Source organism: Peromyscus californicus, unplaced genomic scaffold, assembly GCF_007827085.1.
Source record: "Peromyscus californicus insignis strain IS unplaced genomic scaffold, ASM782708v3 Scaffold_4__1_contigs__length_199733344, whole genome shotgun sequence".
NCBI lineage: Eukaryota > Metazoa > Chordata > Mammalia > Rodentia > Cricetidae > Peromyscus > Peromyscus californicus.
In genome coordinates, this window is record NW_026294562.1 from 40860727 (window position 1) to 40881398 (window position 20672).

Here is a 20672-nt window from a genome sequence, read left to right on the forward strand (position 1 = left end):
CAACTCACCCTCCTTTCTCACCTCCTCCAAGGCAAGGTCTCCCATGGGGAGTCAGCAGAACCTGGTACATTCAGTTGAGGCAGGTCCAAGCCCCTCCTCCCTGCACCAAGGCTGCACAGAGTGTCTCACCATAGGCACTAGGTTCCAAAAAGCTAGCTTATGCACTAGGGACAGGTCCTGGTCCCACTGCCTGGGGGCCCCCCTAAACAGATCAAGCTAAACAACTGTCTGGCTTATCCAGAGGGCCTAGTTCAGTACCATGGGGGCTCCTTAGCCATTGGTCCACAGTTCATGTGTTTCCACTAGTTTGGCTAGTTGTCTCTGTACTTTTTCCAATCATGGTCTCGATATCTCTTGCTCATAGAATCCTTCCTCTCTCATCAATTGGACTCCTGGGGCTCTGCCTGGGACCCAGCTGTGGATCTCTGCATCTGCTTTCATCAGTCACTGGATGAGGGTTCTATGATGACAGTTAGGGTATTCAGCCATCCGATCACCAGAGTAGGTCAGCTCAGGTACCCTCTCAACCATTGCCAGTAGTCTATGGTGGAGTCATCTTTGTGGATTCCTGGGGACCTCCCTAGCACTTTGCTTCTCCCTATTCCCATGGTGCCTTCATTTATCATGGTATCTTTTTCCTTGTTTTCCCACTCTGTTCCTGATCCAGCTCAAACCTCCTGCTTCCCTAAACTCTCATTCCCTCATCCCTTGCCCCCCTTATCACTCCCACCCCCAGTTTGCTCATGTAGATCTCATCCATTTCTTCATCACGGGGCAATCCCCGTGTCTTTCCTAGGGTCCTCCTTACTAGCTAGCCTCCCTGGAGCTGTGGGTTGCAGTCTGGTTATCCTTTGCTTTATATCTAGTATCCACTTATGAGTGAGTACATAACATGTTTGTCTTTCTGTATCTGGGTTACCTCACTCAGGATGATTTTTTTCTAGTTCCATCCATTTGCCTGCAAACCTTATGATATCATTGTTTTTCTCTGCTGAATAGTGTAGTGGGTAGCCATTCCAGCTTTGATCTGTAAGTTCCAACCCCCATTGAGACTTCGGCAACTGTCACGCCTACAAGGCGGGGCGAAAGGAGGCGCCTGGGGACCCGAGATCTGGATCGGCTGGCGCTCTCTCTGTTGCGGGACCCTGGACTAGAGAGGTGTACCAAGCAGAGCTCCAGAGAACACCGCTGGACTGCGATACACCTTCCCCAGACTCCGCGACCTACCTATCCCTTAATTTGTAAGTTACGCCATTAAATAAATCTCCTTTTATCTACGTGGAGTGGCCTTAATAATTTCACCAATATCTGGCGCCCTTCTCAGGTCTTTGATGGGATTGAAGACTAGCAGTTATAGTTACAACCTAGTAGATAGAACATATTAAGTATTAGATTCAGGTTCTTTAGGATAGGACACCTTTTGGAATGATCTTTGTAACATGCCATTTACCTATGCTCTATACTTCTCTGGATAATAGTATGTGTTTCTTGCTTGATATTGTTTGCATTGGTTGTAGTTCCATCTTATCTAGGTCATTATCCCTCATTATTCCTGGACTATATTTGATAACCATTCCTTTGTATATAGTCTTGTATTAGGTTAGAACTTTCTTATTTAGACAAAAAGGGGGAGATGTAGTGGGTAGCCATTCCAGCTTTGATCTGTAAGTTCCAACCCCCATTGAGACTTCGGCAACTGTCACGCCTACAAGGCGGGGCGAAAGGAGGCGCCTGGGGACCCGAGATCTGGATCGGCTGGCGCTCTCTCTGTTGCGGGACCCTGGACTAGAGAGGTGTACCAAGCAGAGCTCCAGAGAACACCGCTGGACTGCGATACACCTTCCCCAGACTCCGCGACCTACCTATCCCTTAATTTGTAAGTTACGCCATTAAATAAATCTCCTTTTATCTACGTGGAGTGGCCTTAATAATTTCACCAATAGAATAGTACTCCATTGTGTATATGTACCACATTTTCTTTATCCATTCTTCAGTTGAGGGGTATCTAGGTTGTTTCCAGGTTCTGGCTATTGCAAATAATGCTGCTATGAACATAGTTGAGCATGTGTCCTTGTGGCATGATTGAGCATTCCTTGGGTATATTCCCAAGAGTGGTATAGCTGGGTGTTGAGGAAGATTGATTTCCAATTTTTCTGAGAAGCCGCCATACTGATTTCCAAACTGGCTATACAAGTTTGCATTCCCACCAACAGTGTAGGAGTGTTCCCCTTGCTCCACATCCTCTCCAACATAAGCTGTCTTCAGTGTTTTTGATCTTAGGTATTGTATTCTGACAGGTATAAGATGGTTTCTCAGAGTTGCTTTGATTTGCCCTTCCCTGATGACTAAGGATGTTGAGCAATTCCTTAAATGTCTTTCAGCCATTTGAGATTCTTCTGTTTAGAATTCTCTGTTTAGCTCTATAGCCCATTTATTAATTGGGCTGTTAGGTATTTTGATGTCTATTTTCTTGAGTTCTTTCTTAAAGAAAATGCACAGGCCACATCCAACCTCTGGGCTCAGCCTGGGTCACACATTCTGTGTGTTGATCAGTTTGGTAAGCATAGCTCTCACCCCTCAGCAAATAATTTTCTACTCTGAGCAGATGGAGACCACTGCAGAAATTTACAACTGGTCAAAACATAGAGAACAAGGGGTCATGGGGTGCTCATCCACAGTTGATACATCTCCAACATAACCCCTACACCTAAGACCCAGAGAACATTATGGAAGAGAAGGCAAAAAATTTAAGAGCCAGAAAACAAGCATGTCTTCTGTAATAATAGTAATTAAGGAAGAACAGCTTATGAATTTTAGAGAGGGGGGTCATGGAAGGAACTAAAAAGATGGTAAAGAGGGAGGAAAACAATATTCACATACAAAATTTTCAAAAAATAAAAAAACTTTAAAAATAAAGAAAACATACAGATGACAAATCAATGTATGAAAAGAAACTCTACGTTGGCAGTTACGGGGGAATGTTATATGGGGTCAGAGTTACAAACCAGTGTACCTGTCAAAATGCTGAAGCAAAGGAAATATAACCTGACTGTAACCAACAGCAGCAAAAACAATGCTCCCAAGAGTCTCATTCATTGCTGGTGTGAATGTAGAGTAGTTTACCCTCATTGGGAAACAATTTTGCAGATTTTCTGAATAATCAGGAACATATACTTATTGTGTAACCCAGCCATCTAATTCTTGGTTATTTATTAAAGAGAAATAAAAACTTGTACCTGAATCTTTATGGTAGCAGAGTAGTGAATGATCAAGCCATTGGTATAGCCACATAATAGAATACTATTCAATAATAAAAAGTAATGAGCTGTTGATGCATGGCCAACATAATGGACGTCAGTGTCATTATGATGAATGACAGAAAGCTATATCACAAGCGCTGCCTACTTTTTGATTACTTTTAAGAATGTCTTAGTGACATTCCAGAAAAAGCAACACTATGATGGTTGCCAGGGACTGAAAGTGAGCTGAGGAATTGACTACAGGAAGAGGGCATGGAGAAACTTTGCTGGGGATGAGTGTCAATCAAGCTATTTTGTCTTCTGTTTGCAGGAGTCATTCACAGGCTACACATTTGTCAAAACCCATAGAACTATACACTAAAGGAGTGAATTTCAATAAATACTAGCTAAAATTATGGTGAAAATACCACGAGTGTTGTTTGGGAGACATATTGGGAGTTAAAGAAACAATAAGAGAGGCTCTAATTTATACTGGGGAGTCAGGGAAGACTCTGAAGAAGTGCCCTTTAGTTTAGCTTTGAAAAAGGGGATTAAGGGAGTTGGGGAAAGAAGTTTTTAGATGAAAGAATGGTCATTTCCTCTATATCTGTGAGTTATGCATCTGTGGATTCAACCAGCCATGCAGCAAGAGTTGCATCTCCATTAGGACCCCCAGAAGGTACTATGCAGACTGATGGGGAAACATAGTCAATAATCATACTCAGCTGTGAACCCTGTGTGCTCGAACACTGTCCTCGCCAACAATATATGCCCACTGGTGCAATAGTGACATTTCTGCTTTGGGTGTAACCAACTGCTTTTTTAAAAAATGGATTTCAGGTCTAATTAATGGGAGTGAACACATGTACTGTAATCATGGTCAAAAGCCTATGTATGGGAAAGTCACAGACTCTGGAGGGGGAATCTCCTACTGTTGTTTTCTAAATGACATTCGGCCTAACTACCTTCTAACTTACATCCATAGACAAGTTCTACTTTCAGCCTTGGGCAAAATAAACTTGTTCTTTTTCAGTGGGTGACTGTTAATGCAGTGACTCATATGTGGTCAAAGTGCAAAGAATAAGTGACATTTTTACTCATCTATAAAGGATATTTTTCTGTTTGTGTTAATATTTCAATAAAATACACTTTTGCTAATATAGAGATTTTAGTGAAATTTCTAGCTCTACATCCAAATACTAATGGCCTATATAAATATAATTAATAAGCTACTACAAATAAAAGTTAATCAATGCCATTTGTAGTAGAAATAAAAAATAAATAATTTTAGAATAAATACAATAATATATAAACAAGACCATTATGAAGATTTGTAAATATTTATTGAAAGCCTATTAGTTCTTTAGGGCAACTGCCATAGTTTGAACCTGAAATGGCTCATATTTTGAGTATGTGCTTTGAGAGGCTATGGAATCTTTAGGAGTGAGACCTTGCTGCTGGAAGTAGTGTGGGGAGGTAGGGGGGCTCTGAGGTTACCACTGGCTTCTGGCTCTGGATTTACCTTTGCTTCTTGGTCTATCATATGGGAAAAGACTTCACCACATGCTTCTGGGGGCATGAGTGAACTGTTCTTACATGCTTTCTCTCAGACACAGTGGACTGGGAGCCTATGAAACCAGGAACTAAATTCAATCTTTCTTGTCTGAAGTGGCTTCAGTCAGGTATCATGGTCACAGCAACTCAAAAGACCTAATTTAGTCATCATAACTTGGTCATAACTTATCAAAAACTTCTTGGCTTAAGAGAACAGAAATTATCTCCTACAGTTCTCTGTGTCTCAAGTGCACAGTCACGATGCTGTCAGGCCACCCTCTCCTCTAAGGTTCTAGAGAGTCCTTCTGTGCCTCCCTCGGACAACCTCTGGTGAGGCTCGCTTTCCTGGGGCTTGTGATTACAGGACACCAATGCTTCTTATCTCATAATGTCGTGTCAGAATTTTACCTGTTTTGAAATCACACACACACACACACACACACACACACACACACACACACACACACACACACGTATAGTCTCTTTTTACCCTACAAGTCTTTTGTGAATACATTACGGCTTCCAGTTTAATGTTGTTAATGAGATTCCTGAGTGTGTAAATGATTGGGCCTCTGTGTCTGTATTTGTTTCTTGGACTCTTTTCCTTATGTTTGTTTGTTTTGTCCTACTCTGATGTATTAGATTTATCATATCATATCATGTTTTTGTTTTATCATATCATATTATATTAATCATATTACTATCCCTTAGAAGCCTGTTTATTTTCTAATGAGAGCCAGAAAAGAAATGGATTTGGTTGAGAGGGGAGGTGGAGAGGAACTGGGAGGCGTAGAGGAAGGAGAAACCATAATAACAATATATTATATGGGAAAAAATAGATTTTCAATAAAGGGCAAACAACAACAAGGACGAAGGAACTGCAGGGGAGGATATGACCAACAAGATAAGAAGGTGTTTGGAAACTATTCTAAGTGAGACCACTCATCAGCCACATAAAGTGAAACAGATACCTATGCAGAGGCCTCATACATATGAGATGTGATGTTACAGGCTCTCTTTGAATGCCTTTCTAGTAAACACTTACTTCTACAGCAACAGATTATTCACATTTAGAAATGGAATTTTTTTTTTTAAAAATTGAGACAGGGTTTCTCTGTGTAGGCTTGTCTATCCTGCAACTCATTCTGTAGACCAGGCTGGCCTCGAACTCAGAGATCCACCTGCCTCTTGATGTCCAAACATCAATCCAGATGTATGCAAGCCAAACTAGATACTGTTTGAAGAAACATTAAAATAAAATCTACATAATAACAGAAGAGACAATGACTTTATAAGCGTGAACCATGAGTACTAATGGTGAAAGCTAAACAGAGCACATTCAACTACAGTAAACGCAGGACTTTTAAATTGAAAGATGTCAAAAACAGGGTGAAAAGATGAGGTAGAAAGTTGAAGGAAATACTTAGAATTCAAACAACAAAAGATGGATATCCAGAACATGCAAAGAATTTCTGAAAACTTAAAGAAAATGACTAGCAAAATTATATTTTGTTTCTAAGCATTATTATGCCACACACACACACACACACACACACACACACACACACACACACACACACACACACACTGAGGTAGATTTTAATATAAAATTGAGCAAAATACAGAATCACCATGAAACCAAACTCTGAAATTGCATATAAGCATTTGAGCAAGAGTTTATTCAAGGCAAGAGTTGGATGACCATGAAGAAAGTACATGTGCAAATCTTACAGAATAACTGCTCCAAAATGAGATTGTACGGCTATGTCACACTGGTTGTTACCATGGTGTCACGCGTGTTGTGCTGCCTGGCTGTTGGCAGCTTGTGTCACACATCCTAGGAAGGATACCATGATAAGCAGTAACAAGGCATGCTCAAAGTACTTTCTCTGGAGCCATCAGCATACCTACAAGAAGCTGAAATGGTTAAAGGTTGAATTGGAGACTTGGGAATGTGGAAGGACATAACCTTTATCCCCCGGCCCATATCTGTTCAACTTTATGCAAGTTTGCAGAGCTTTGGACTTTGTCTTTATTATGGAAGAGAAGGTATGAAATACTTATGTATTTGCATTTTAATCATGGGAACACAAATGAAAAAAACACAAACAAGATATCTGAGTTAGCAAGACCTTTAAAGAAGTTTTGTTGGACCTGAGAAGCCACAGAAAGTCTTGGTCGTGGTAGATGATGTAGTGCAGATCATCCGAGCATTGGGATGAGAAGATGGTGTTATTTCATAACGATCGAGTTGTATGCTCCTGGGGTCTAGCAATTCTTTTTGCTCAGGAGCCTACAGAAGCCCTTTGGAGACAGATGATGTGTTCAGGGACGCTCACAGAAGCAAGGTTTAAAGCTGCAAATAAATGCTGACAACCAGTATCTTGAGGTAAAAATATGGACAAACCGTGATATGGCCATGTGAGGGGACAGTGTGGACCCATGGAGATGGATGACCGCAGCTGCTCACACAGGTTATTCAAAGAAAAATAACCATGTTATAGAATAAGAAATCCAGTTTCTAAAAGTTTATAATTTAGCGATGCTTTCTTATATCATAAACTGGGCAGTGGGCAGGGTAGGGTTGAGTGAGACTAGCAAGGCCTTCACCTTAAGTATAAAATCCAAGGGGTGCCAACAGTTATCAAGACAAACTGTCCTTTAATGCTGTACTTAAAAAATATGAAATTGGCAAATCACATCTCTTGGGTCAGCCACCTGCTGCTGGAAATAAAATTATGTACATCAGGGCTTGAGGCCAGATTGAGACAAGTGAGTCTGTGTTGGAAAAGCACAGGGCTAGATCCTGTTTTTATTGAAAAGTGTCATATTTTCTTTCTCAGACTTTTTCATGTTAGCTTTGATTTCTAAAATACATTAAAATATCAACTGCCTTGATTAGTGGTCTTGGGTATTCTTTGGCTTCATGACTTGCAAAAATCTTATATACATATATTTTTAAGGTTAATTAGCATTTTGAAGTTTCAAAACTGAATAAGAAATAAAACACAAAGGAAAAAAAGAGGACTTCATGTGGGAGAGGAGGCACAGCCAACAGAGACCAAGAAGAAGGGGCTGGCCAAGGGGAGGGCACTTCCTGGAGGGTGATATTTGCAAATCTATTGGGTCAAGGCAGTGCCTGCTATAAGTAGCTAGACTTCCCTGTTAAACCTGCCCCTTCTCAATCACCTAGGCACTGCCTTCAGCAATCTTACCTAAGAATAACTCAGCTGTAAGAAGAAAACACGTTGTGCATTCATGTGCATGAAATGTAAATTACAAGGTAAAATTATGAAAAGTTATGTTTTTGAGCTATTAAGGCTTTAGACTTGTTTTTCACACTTAGAGTTGTCAACACAGCATACTAAGCCATGGGTGAGATCACTCAGTCACTATCTGCCCTTGCTGACTGGTATAGTCCTGTGTGTGTGTGTGTGTGTGTGTGTGTGTGTGTGTGTGTGTGTGTGCATGTGTGTTTGTGTGCATGTATGTATGTGTGCATATGTGCATTTGTGTGCACATGTGTGTATACCTATGGGTCTCTGTGTGTGTGTGCGTGTGTGTGTGTATATGCGTGTGTACACATGTGTGTGGGCACACTGTGTGTCTGTGTGTATATGCATGTGTATGCTTATGTGTAGATGTGCATATGTGTGTGTGCGTGTGTATGCATTTGTGCATGTGTGTGTGTTTCTTTTTGTCATTTCAGTGCTAGGGATTGGACCTAGGGTCTTGAGCTTGCATGCACTCTATGGCTGAGCTGTAAGTCTCAGCCCCTGAGCAGTTGGGTGTAGATGTAACCAACCTTCTTATTAAATAAGAAACACAGAACCAATGCAAAGAAGAAAGCCAAGAGGTCAGAGCTAAGAGCTAAAACCTTACCCTTCCTCCTGCAGTGGTCCTACCTCTCCGAACCAGAGCTACCCCTGTGTTAAAGTCTTTATATAGAGTTCCTGTTCTGCCTTCTCATTGGTTGTAAACCCAACCACATGACCGCCTTGTCACGGCCTGTCTGTATAGGCCTCTAGGTTTTCCATGATTGGTATTGAGATTAAAGGCATGTGTATCCAATAATGGCTGTATCCCTGAACACATAGAGACTTACCCAGCTCTGCCTACCAAATGCTGGGATTACAAGCGTATGCCACCACTGCCCTGCTTTCCTATGGCTTGCTAATAGCTCTGACCCCCGAGCAACTTTATTTATTAATATACAAATAACATTTTAATACAAATAAAATATCACCATATTTCCCCTTTTCTATTTTAATAAAAAAGAAAAAGAAAAGGGGAAGTGCTGTGGGATGTTCTGTATGGCAAATGTGTTGCTGATTAGTCAATAAATAAAACACTGATTGGCCATTGGCTAGGCAGGAAGTGTAGGCGGGACAAGGAGGAGAATAAAGCTGGGAAGTGGAAGGCTGAGTCAGAGAGACACTGCCAGCCGCCATGATGACAAACAGCATGTGAAGATGCCGGTAAGCCATGAGCCACGTGGCAAGGTATAGATTTATAGAAATGGATTAATTTAAGCTGTAAGAAAAGTTAGCAAGAAGCCTGCCAAGGCCATACAGTTTGTAACCAATATAAGTCTCTGTGTTTACTTGGTCGGGTCTGAGCATCTGTGGGATTGGCAGGTGAGGGACTGGCAGGTGAGAGAGATTTGCCCTGACTGTGGGCCAGGCAGGAAAACTCTAGCTACAGCTGGTTTTTTTTTTTTTTTTTTTAAGGTTTCACTATAGTTTGGGTGCCCTGGAACTTGCTATTCTTCTGCATCCACTTCCTGATGGCCAATTTTTCTTGTGTTTTCCTTTTTCATAACTGGACCCAGAAAATGCATGAAAAGCATTTTGAGCCACGCATTATTCAGGAGGAAGTGCGAAGCTGGAAGTGAGGGAGCCAGGGTGGGATGTCAGAAGACTTTAGGTAGAGGAGGAAGCTGACATCCTGGAAGAAGAACTTGTGATAAGGTTGCAGCCCCTCAGAGCACAAATAATTTAGACAGGGGATCAAAATTTAGAATTTAGAAGAATGAAAGGGCTGTTCATTACATACAGCTCCGATGACTGCATTCACGGTGGTGCCCAAATAAAGTTTCCTTTCTTGCCATTCCCTTCCCCTGACTGCCCTTTCTAATTCAGAGCATCGTTGTCTATTTAGGAACAGGAGCTGCATGACTAGTAGGCACTACATACTGGACTAAAAGTGCTGTGCTATTTGGTTAATCTTAATTTTTACACTTTCCTCACATTATACCTTCTCTGAAGTTGGATTATATTTTATGAGCTTGCTGTAGTTTCATCAACAGGACTTTATCATATTGTCAATTGAATGTGGCTTGGATCTAAGAAAATATCATAGACACTCTATCAATCTGTGTGTGTGTGTGTGTGTGTGTGTGTGTGTGTGTGTGTGTGTGTGTGTACGCACAAGCGCGCTCAGGCATATGCATGCTATCGTACATGTGTGGAGGTCAGATCCCTCTGGTATCAGTTCTTGTCTCTTCCACCTTGTTTGAAATGATGGGCACCAGGCTAGCCCACCTGCTAGCCTCCAGCAATTCTCTTGTCTTTGCCTCCCACCTCACCACAGGAGTGCTGGGATCACAGGTGCACATTACACAATGGGCCTTTACATGGGTCCTGGGGAATCTGAACTCATGTGCTAGGCTTGTGTGGCAAACACTTTACCCACTGAGCCATCTCCCAGGCCCTCAATCTGCCCTTTGAACCTTATCTGACAGCCATATGTGGGTATGGAGCCTCCTTTGTGATTTCCCTTGAGTCCACGGTAGGATAATCGGCAGCACATTCCTTGCTCATGCCTCTGATGCATGTGATTATGGTTCTTCAGATAGAAAAACATCGTCACAGTGAACTCTGAAAGTGACATCTGACTGCACTTTTCTTTTCTTTTTTCTTTCCACTTTTCTTTTCTTTTCTTATTTTTTTTTGCACATTCTAATCACCCTAGACCAAAAATAATAATAAAATAAAAAAGGAACTTCTACATCCTCTGTGTCATATTTGTTATCCCTAGCTGGATGTATGATCAGGCTTAAATATGATGATGATGATGATGATCACTATCTTGTCTGCTGTATGAGAGAGATACTTTACTGTTATTCTTAGGAATTAATTCTTGATAGCTCAAGCAGAAGTCATAAGAACACAGCAAAATTATCTAGCAGGTGTTTTCTCCTTTCCTCAACTCCTCTCCCTCTCTTCCCCTCTCTCTTTTCCTCTTTCCTTCCTCTTTCAGGTCCTCCCTTTATAAATAAAAAAAGACATATTTTTATTTTTATGTACCTGAGTTTTGTGCTTACATGTGTGTCTGGGCACCACTTGCATACCTGGAGTCCACGAATGCATTGGAACTGGAGTTACATGACAGGCGGCTGTAAGCCACGACACGGGTGCGTGCTGGGAATTAAACCTGTGTCCTTTGCAGGATCAGCCAGTGTTCTTAACTGTGACGTTACCCGTCCACTCCCTGCCCCTTCAGACAAGAATTGCACTATGTAGCACAGTCTGCCCTCAAACTCCATCAGTTCTCCTACCCAGGCTTCTTAAGTGCTGGCTTATAGCTGTGAGCTGCAGCACACCAGGTCTTTCTAGAAACGCTGGGATTGCAGGTGTGAACCACAGCACACCAGGTCTTTCTGTAACTATCGTTATTACAGGTATGAACCACAGCACACCAGGTCTTTCTATAAATGCTTGGATTACAGGTGTGAACCACAGCACACCAGGCCTTTCTATAAATGCTTGGATTACAGGTGTGAACCACAGCACACCAGGCCTTTCTATAAATGCTTGGATTACAGGTGTGAACCACAGCACACCAGGCCTTTCTATAAATGCTTGGATTACAGGTGTGAACCATAGCACACCAGGCCTTTCTATAAATGCTTGGATTACAGGTGTGAACCACAGCACACCAGGTCTTTCTATAACTATATATTACAGGGGTGAACCAGAGCACACCAGGTCTTTTTATAAATGCTTGGATTACAGGTGTGAACCACAGCACACCAGGTCTTTCTATAAATGCTTGGATTACAGGTGTGAACCAGAGCACACCAGGTCTTTCTATAAATGCTTGGATTACAGGTGTGAACCAGAGCACACCAGGTCTTTCTATAAATGCTTGGATTACAGGTGTGAACCACAGCACACCAGGTCTTTCTATAAATGCTTGGATTGCAGGTGTGAACCACAGTACACTAGGTCTTTCTGAGAAGCACCCTGTGGTCATGAACTGAGGCCTCACAGAAATGAGGGGGTGTAAAGACACACAAGTTAAAGTAAGGAAGACAAAGGTTAAAACTTTATAATTTAACTTAATGGTTGCAAAAATGTATTTTTTTTCATTTTTATTAATTCAGTAAGAACATCTCAAATTTCAATTTGAGTCATGTAGTGTATGTGTTTGCTATTTGGGTCAGGCTTGCTCTCAGCATTATGGAAATTCTTTAAATAAATGTGAAGCTTTCCTATTTATTTTAAAGATGCTTCAAAGTTTCAAATTAATACGCTGTCTCTTACCAAAAGGTGTAATTTCATGCAAGTTGCTTTACTTAGGTTTAAATTTATTTTGCAAAAATTGTATATTCAAAGTCATGTGCCAAGGGATGTGCCCTAGAGATAAAGTGACTGCCAGGCATGCTCAAGGCCCTGGGTCCCATCTCCACTGTTGCAAAAGGAGCCACTTTCAAGGTTATCTCCCTTCTCTCTCCTCCTTTCTCATCACCTCCCTTCCCCTACCCTCTCTTTTCCTTTCTTTGGAACAGGAATTTCATAGGAATTTGTCCCTTTGCTTTTGGGGTGATAATAGTTAAATCTTGTATGATCACATTTTGGATAAGAATTAGGCTTAACCAAATTAAAGAAATGTTTTCTTAGTTTTCATCAGCAAATAATGTTAGCTTACATAATCACCTGTCCTTGATATTAAATCTACCAAAATTACTCTGACTCTTGTCTCTAAATATATTTGCATTATTGAGATGAACATCATCACAGTGTGTTATTTTATTTTAGTATGCTTTTGGCTCTGCTGTTTCATTTCTGCTTTTTCTGCCTGTACTAAGTGAACTAAATCTGCATGGTGGTGTGTGTGTGTGTGTGTGTGTGTGTGTGTGTGTGTGTGTGTACTCTTGAGTGTGTGCATGTAGTGTATATATTTGCTATTTGGGTCAGGCTTGTTCTCAGCATTATGGAAATTCTTTAAATAAATGTGAAGCTTTCCTGTTTATTTTAAAGATGCTTCAAAGTTTCAAATTAATGCTCTGTCTCTTAACAAAAAATGTAATTTCATACAAGTTGCTTTACTTAGGTTTAAATTTATTTTGCAAAAATTATGTATTCAAAGTCATGTGCCAAGGGATGTGCCCTAGGGATAAAGTGACTGCCAGGCATGCTCAAGGCCCTGGGTCCTATCTCCACTGTTCCAAAAGGAGCCACATATTCAAGGTTATCTCTCTTCTCTCTCCTCTTTCCTCATCACCTACCTTTCCCTACTCTCTTTTCCTTTCTTTGAAACAAGGTCTCATGTAACCCAGGATGGCCTTGAGCTTGCTCAGTAGTGAGGCTGCCCTTGAATTTGTGATCTGCCCACCTCCACCTCTCAGGGGATTAAAGGAGCATGCTCCCCAACATCTGAAAGGTTTTACATTTTCCAGTCTTTTCTGTTTTTACATTTCCTCCTATTTTATGAGTACTTATTCTGAGTCCTCAACTACTCAGAGGGAAGGTTTTGCATCCTTATTCCCCTTGTCTCTGGTATGAGAGCCCCGGTTGACTCATAGTGTCTTTTCTTATTTCCTGCCATTTCCCAAGTTAAAGAGGGAGAGCAGGCCTTGTCCAATACTCATGGTTTGAGATTTTATGGAGATTTCACATATTTAAAGTTACAGGCCAACTAAGACAAAGGGGAAATGCTTCAACTTACTGTACTCATAAATTATATGTATTTTTTTCTGGTTCAGAAATCTAGTAGTCTAAGCCGAAGAAAGAAAACAAGAGTATGGCCTCTGGTCAGTGAGTTCTTTCTGAATACGGACGGGGTGGCTGACATCTGGGGCAGGAGCCCATCCTGTTTCTAGCAGAGTTACCTTTATTTGGAAAGAGTTGTTGTTGGTGTTTTTACTGGTTTCCCAGCTCAGCATTCACAGTTCAAGTCGTCCTCATTGTGCAGCTGATAGGGGAGTGATTCAAGGGGTTGATTCATGTGCCTTTCTGTGCTTACTTTTACTTGAGCCCCAAGTACTGAGGGCTAGAGTCAAATTTTGCTGAGTCCCTTTCTATCTGCTTTTCAGACTGCATAGAAACCTGGGGTGACAGGACTTGTCTTTAAAAGTTTAGCAGACTCCTTCCTTTCTCAGTCACCCCCAATGCTGTCAGAGGTTCTCTGCATCTTACAGGCCATTTCAATAGAAAACTTGCATGGAATAAAAGGGTAACTAAATGCATCCTCAAGTTGCCATTTTTAACTGAGAGCCATCTCTGCTTTTAGGAAATCCGGGCCTGCTACCAATTCAACACCCACGTGTACTGGTAATGGCTGGCAAAGTATGGAGTCGGGGGCAGACGGTTTATGTTATATTCTTATTTCATTTCTCATCCATCACCTACAAGCAGATGTCTTCTACATGAACACCAACTTAGTGGCCAAGAGTATTTTGGAAAGGGAAAGCCAAGATATTTCCCATAATCCTTTGTCTTGCAATATTTTCATACCTAGAAGTAACCAGAGCAATTAACCCAGTGCTGGCCTGCTCTCTTTTGAGGTCTTCGTTCCCTCTTGTTGATGCTGTTGGAGGCCTTCAGAGCACACAGCAATGTCTTCATTGCCTCTGCTCTGCCCACTCAAAGACATTTCATGCTAGTGAGCTCTACCTTTGGGTGGATGGATATCCAATGCATTCCTCTTATATATGACACCTTTCTTGTAAAATTAAACATTCAGCATTCCATGGCATGCCTGTTAAACTGAGGGATTTTGTCAACTATCCCATTATAAAAGTGACACCCAAATTTCCTTCAAAATATCTAGAGACGGGCCGGGCGGTGGTGGTGCACGCCTTTAATCCCAGCACTCGGGAGGCAGAGCCAGGAGGATCTCTGTGAGTTCGAGGCCAGCCTGGGCTACCAAGTGAGTCCCAGGAAAGGCGCAAAACTACACAGAGAAACCCTGTCTCGAAAAACCAAAAAAAAAAAAAAAAAAATCTAGAGACGTATAAATAACTTAAGTCTTTTATACATAGACTCTACTTCCCAGACAATTCCTGTTTCATCTTCTGGCTGGATTTCCTCTTTCCTCCCACTATCTGACAAGTACTAGGTGGTGCTGAATTCAGTAAGTCAGGAACAAAACTTTCAGAAGCTTAGATTTGACAGAAGCCTCAGAAGTGCAGAGGAAGAAGAAAGATGCTGAGATTTCAGTGGCTCCTTAGAGGCACACTGGAGGAAGGCTAATACTCGGGCAGGAAAGCCTGCTGGCTGACGTTTAACACAATGCTACTACCAGGAACAGGTAGAGCAATATCTAGGTCGTTTAGCGTTTCATGGGGGTGTATATCTGATTCTACTCAACAAAAATTGCTGGGGCTATTTTATTTTTAACACTTGTGAACAAAATCAGGAGCCTTTTAAATTCATAGATAATGAAATAAATTTGCCCAGAGTAATAGTATTTGATATCGATACTAAAAATAGTTATTAATACTCAGGGAAGGGCTGGGATGGAGGTCAGTTGGCCAAGTGCTAACAAGTACAAAGCCCTGGGTTCAACCCCCCCATAAATTAGGCACAGTAATGTGTGTTGTAATTGCAGAGGAGAGGGTGTAGAAGGAAGGACTTTCCCAGGTCCTGTGAGTCTAACAATTGGGTTTGACTTTACTCCGCAGTAAATACTGATGTTTTACTTAGTGATTTTTGTCTTTAAAATTGATTTCTTGGTTAGATGCAAAATAATGCATTTAATTGTGTTTTTTTTCCCCCTCAAGACAGGGTTTCTCTATGTAGCCTTGGCTGTCCTGGAACTGGATCTGTAGACCAGATTGTCCTCAAACTCACAGAGATCCGCTGCCTCTGCCTCCTGGGTGTTGGGACTAGAATCATGCACCACCACTGCTCAACAATTGAGATATTTTCATACATATAGATCACTGTGGCTTCTTCTTCTTCCTCCTCCCCCAGGCCCCACCTTGCCCTCTTGTTTGTCTTTCTCCCAAATACTCACCTCTGCTCTCCTGTCATGTGTATTCCATTACCTCTCTTGTCCTCCCCTTTTAGACCTCTTCCTTTATTTGTACAGTCCCCCGTCTTATTTTTTATCTCCTCCCCACAAACATAAGTGCTGTGGGATGGTCTGTATGTCAAATGCTCTTATTGGTCAATAAATAAAACACTGATTGGCCAGTGGCCAGGCAGGAAGTATAGGCAGGACTAACAGAGAGGAGAACTGAGAGAACAGGAAGGTGGGAAGAGACACTGCCAGCCTCCGCCATGACAAGCAGCATGTGAAGATGCCAGTAAGCCACGAGCCACATGGCAAGGTATAGATTTATAGAAATGGATTAATTTAAGATATAAGAACAGTTAGCAAGAAGCCTGCTATGGCCATACAGTTTGTAAGCAATATAAGTCTCTGTGTTTACTTGGTTGGGTCTGAGCAGCTGTGGGACTGGCTGGTGAGAGAGATTTGTCCTGACAGTGGGCGAGGCAGGAAAACTCTAGCTACACATAAGTACATATTTAAATTTAAATTCCACACAAGAGAAAGCTTGATGTTTCCCCAAGTCAGATTTACATCTTTTAACACAGTGATCTCTAATTCCATCCATTTTCCTGAAAATGCCATTATCTCACTTTTCTGTATAGTTGGATAAAATTCCATTGTGCACATGTACCACATTTTCTTTGTCAACTTATGTTTTTGGTGAGTAACCAGGGTACTTCCATGTCTTGGCTATTCCGAAGAGTGCAGCAGTTAACATCGAGTGAGTATGTCTGTGGTGTGCTGACCTGGGATTGTTTGATGATATATACAGGCACGGTATGGCTGGGCTGTATGGCAGTCTTGCTCTTAGTTTGTATGAAGACTCTTCATTCATTTCCATAGTGGCCGGATCCATTTCTGTCCCATCGGCGCTGTGTGACAGTTTTCCGTCCCTGGTGTCCTTGCCAGCACTTGCTGTTACTCGTTTTCTTCAGGACAGCCACTCTACCTGGGGTAAAACAGAAGAATCTCAAAGCAACTTGAGTTTCCATGTCAGTGCTAGCCAAATGTGTTAAACGCCTTTCCCCTCATGTTTACAATCAGTTCTTGGAAACTTCGTATGATGTACTTGATCACATTCACCCCTCCTCCAACTCTTCCCAGAACCCTCCCCCCTTCCCCACTCACCCAGCTTTGGCTCCTCGGCTTCTGCATTCTCAGACACTAAGCAAGGTGACACACTGGGGGATTGTTTCAGAGGTTTACTGTTAAACATGATAAGTGACTTCAAAGAGGAACCAAAAGCATAGAGGAACAACATAAAGAAATTGACAGAACCTGAGGAGGAGGAAAGCCAGCAACACCCAGAAGAAGGTAAAGTGGATGAGAAAACCACTTGTGGATGAAAAAGACAGCAATTTGGAAGTGGAATTCACCAAAGAAATTGAGATGCTGAAACAAAGAAAGAAATTTTGTCCATGAAGGCAAAATTCCAACATGGAGGGGAGGTGGCATGAAATCTCACCTGAGGGGAGGGGCTATTGGCATTGGTAGCCTCTGGGACAGGGAGAGTTTACCTTCTTTAAGGATGTGAACCCTGGTGGGTTAATCATGCTCCTGGGGATAGGCCCATTCCCAAGACTATACACACAGCATGGATTGGAATTGGCGAGCTTTCTTTGTGCAGCTGTGCACAGGTAACCAGAGCGGCTGTGAGTGGCTGTGTGCTGAAGCCACCTCGTGTCCAGAAGTGTGCGTTCCTCAGCTCTCTTCATCTGCCAGCTCTTACATTTCCCCCATTCTTCCACAATGCTCCCTGAGCCTTGAATGGGAGGAGGTTAGTACAGATGACTCATCCACAGCTGAGCACTCCCAGTCACTTTCTCATACTTGGCATTTGGACCAGGTATGAGTCTCCACATTAACTCTTACCCACAGCCAAAAGAAACTCCTCTGGTCAAATCTGAGAGCAACACAAATCTCTGGTTAGAAACACAAATATTTAGAAGGCAGTTTGACAGCATGCTTATTTATCACAACAGCAGGCTCCATGCTGGAGCCTGTGATCTCCTCTAGGTTTGCAGTACCTGGCTCAAAACCCTTGCTGTAGAGAAGGCCTCATATTCACTCAGAAAGTGGTTGATAATTTCCATAACTGTCATGCCACTATTGTACCAGCAGGCATATCTTGGCAGGCAAGTGGGCATGTAATGATTAATCTTGATTGCTAATTTGACAGGATCTAGAATCAACCAAGATATAAGCATCTGGGTGGATCTGTGGACATATTTCTAGAAAGCATTAACTTAAATGAGAAGACTCTCCCCGAAAGTGGGAAGTACCCTTCAACAGGTGACCAAGATACAAAGAGATCCCAGGAAAAAGCAGTGTTGTCCCATTGTTCTATTGTTATGAAGAGACACCAGGACCACAGCAACTCTTATAAAGGAAAACATTTAACTGGGGCTTACATACAGTTTCAGAAGTTTGGTCCGTTTTCATCACGGTGAGGAGCATGGCGGCATGCAGGTAGACGTGGTGCTGGAGAAGTAATCAAGAGTTCTACATCTGGATCCACAGGCAGCAGGAAGACAGAGACACTGGGACTGGCTTGGACTTTTGAAACCCCAAAGTCCACCCCCCAGTGACACTTCCTCCAATAAGGCCAACCTACTCCAACAAGGCCGCACCTCTTAGTCCCTCTCAAATAGTGCCATTCACTTCCTGATGACCAAGCACTCATACATGAGCCTATGGGGCCATTCTTATTCAAACCACCATATCCCCCTTTGTTGTCTGCCGGTGAATGTATCTTGTATTCATCATTGCTGTTGCTATGGCCACCTTATTCAGCTGACATCAGAGTGTCTTAGCTCAGATGTGTCTCCCAGCGCACTGAGATAACTAACTACAGGCAGACCTCTCTCTGTAGTTTCAAAACACATTAAGCATTAATCACCCTGCTGGAGAGAGGCACCTGTGGATGGATGTCAAGTGGTTGGCAAGAACACCAGAGTTCTTAGGCTGTACAGTGGTCAAGTTCATGGCGGATACCTGGCTCTACAGTAGAGGCTGATCCACCACCAACCCCAGGCTCAAGGCTATTCAACTCTGGAGTCACTCCCCACTGATGAAGTCTGCTCCCAGGCAATAAGGATGAGGCTGCCTTTCTTATGTTGGATGCCTTGGCTGAGCCTCCTGCTGTCTGCACATCTTAGCTTGTCAGAATCTGGCTCTCCCACTTCCCATAACTGTCTTTCCAGAGCTATCTCTCACCCAGGGGCTGTAGCAGGTTGAATTCAGGCTCCTGGGTTTGTAACTGTTTTCTGTTCAGAGGTCCTTATGGTAACTCGGTTTTATACAATGGGTTCACTCTCCAGACAGCACCGAGCTGCAGCCCTCTGAGTCGGCGAACATAACAAAGTGGGATTCCTCTGGACTGCTGACCCATCCACTGGAGGATTCACTCTCTCCAAAACCTGCAGCGGAATCTGAGGCCTGTGGGAGCCAGTGGTTTGTCCTGTGTGCAGCACTGCTAGCCTCTTTTCACCAGGGACTTCTTGGTTTACTTTTAGATGAGGTGTCTGCTGCCTCTTCCCTGGCAGGGATCTGTGAGTCTGTTCTGTTCAGATCGGCTTACTTCTTTTCACCACATTTCTGTTTTGTTTCTCTGGACTTCTCAGCAGTCCTATCCCTCCTTTCTGAGTCTTCCTGTGCTTGGGATTGAATTTACTGTTTCTTCTTGCTCACTGGGTCATATTTCAATAAGTATGTTCAGTCTAGAACATAATGACTTTATTTTCCATTTTGAATTAATTATCTAATTAGTGCTGGGGATTGAACTCAGAATCTATCACATGTGAGGTCAGTGCCCTATCATTTGATTGTATTCCTATTCTTCAACTTTTGTTATTATTATATATTGCAGGGACATCATCTAATCCACCATCATACTCGGAAGTCCCTAATGTTGATGTTTTAAAACTTTTAACAAATTGTAAACATAAAAGAAAATACTGTAATGAACCTTATTTATTGATAATTCAATTTTAAAATTATCAATATATAGTCAAGTTCTTCTCATCTATATGTCCTCAACTCACCCCCTCATTAGTTATATTGAAGCAAGTCTTGGAAATTAGATAATTTAGTTAACTAATTATGTTGGAGGATTGACTCTTGAACTTGTGATATGCTAGTCAAGTGCTTTACCATTGATTTACATCCCCAGTCTTTGGTATTATTATCATTATATTTTAGATATAGAACATCAATATGGAGCTCAGACTGACCCTCACAATAATCCTGTCTCTGACTCTTGAGTGTATGCCACTATGTTCAGTTAAGGTTGTTTTTTTTTTTTTTCAAATGGACCCATAACAGCATTATCATCACATGCAAGCCAAATTATAATTTATTAATATTATCATACAAATGTTTATTTTGACCTGTTTGCTTTGTCAAAACTTTTAACAACTTTTTGAAGTCCAAATAATATCCATAGTTTGCCATTGGACCAGAGCTCAACGTTTACCATTCATCAGATTTCTAATGATATGCTATTTCTCTGTCGTCTTTCAGATGTAACCAGATAGCTTATTTTAAGTATGATTTTAAAAATATGATTTTAAAATACACTTTAAAGACTTCAATCCA

At 41.8% G+C, this 20672-nt stretch overlaps 1 protein-coding gene across 1 annotated transcript in view; it reads right to left on the reverse strand.

Annotated features, from left to right (window-relative positions):
- CUNH9orf57 (chromosome unknown C9orf57 homolog) overlaps positions 1 to 18533 on the reverse strand; it is a 37611-nt gene extending 19078 nt beyond the window's left edge. Inside the window, exons 1-2 of the mRNA XM_052714314.1 lie at positions 18492 to 18533; positions 17205 to 17301 (exon numbers count right to left, since the gene is read on the reverse strand). Coding sequence (XP_052570274.1) covers positions 17205 to 17301; positions 18492 to 18533 — 139 coding nt within the window. The remainder of the gene's footprint in view (positions 1 to 17204; positions 17302 to 18491) is intronic.
- Between the last annotated feature and the right edge of the window lie 2139 nt (positions 18534 to 20672).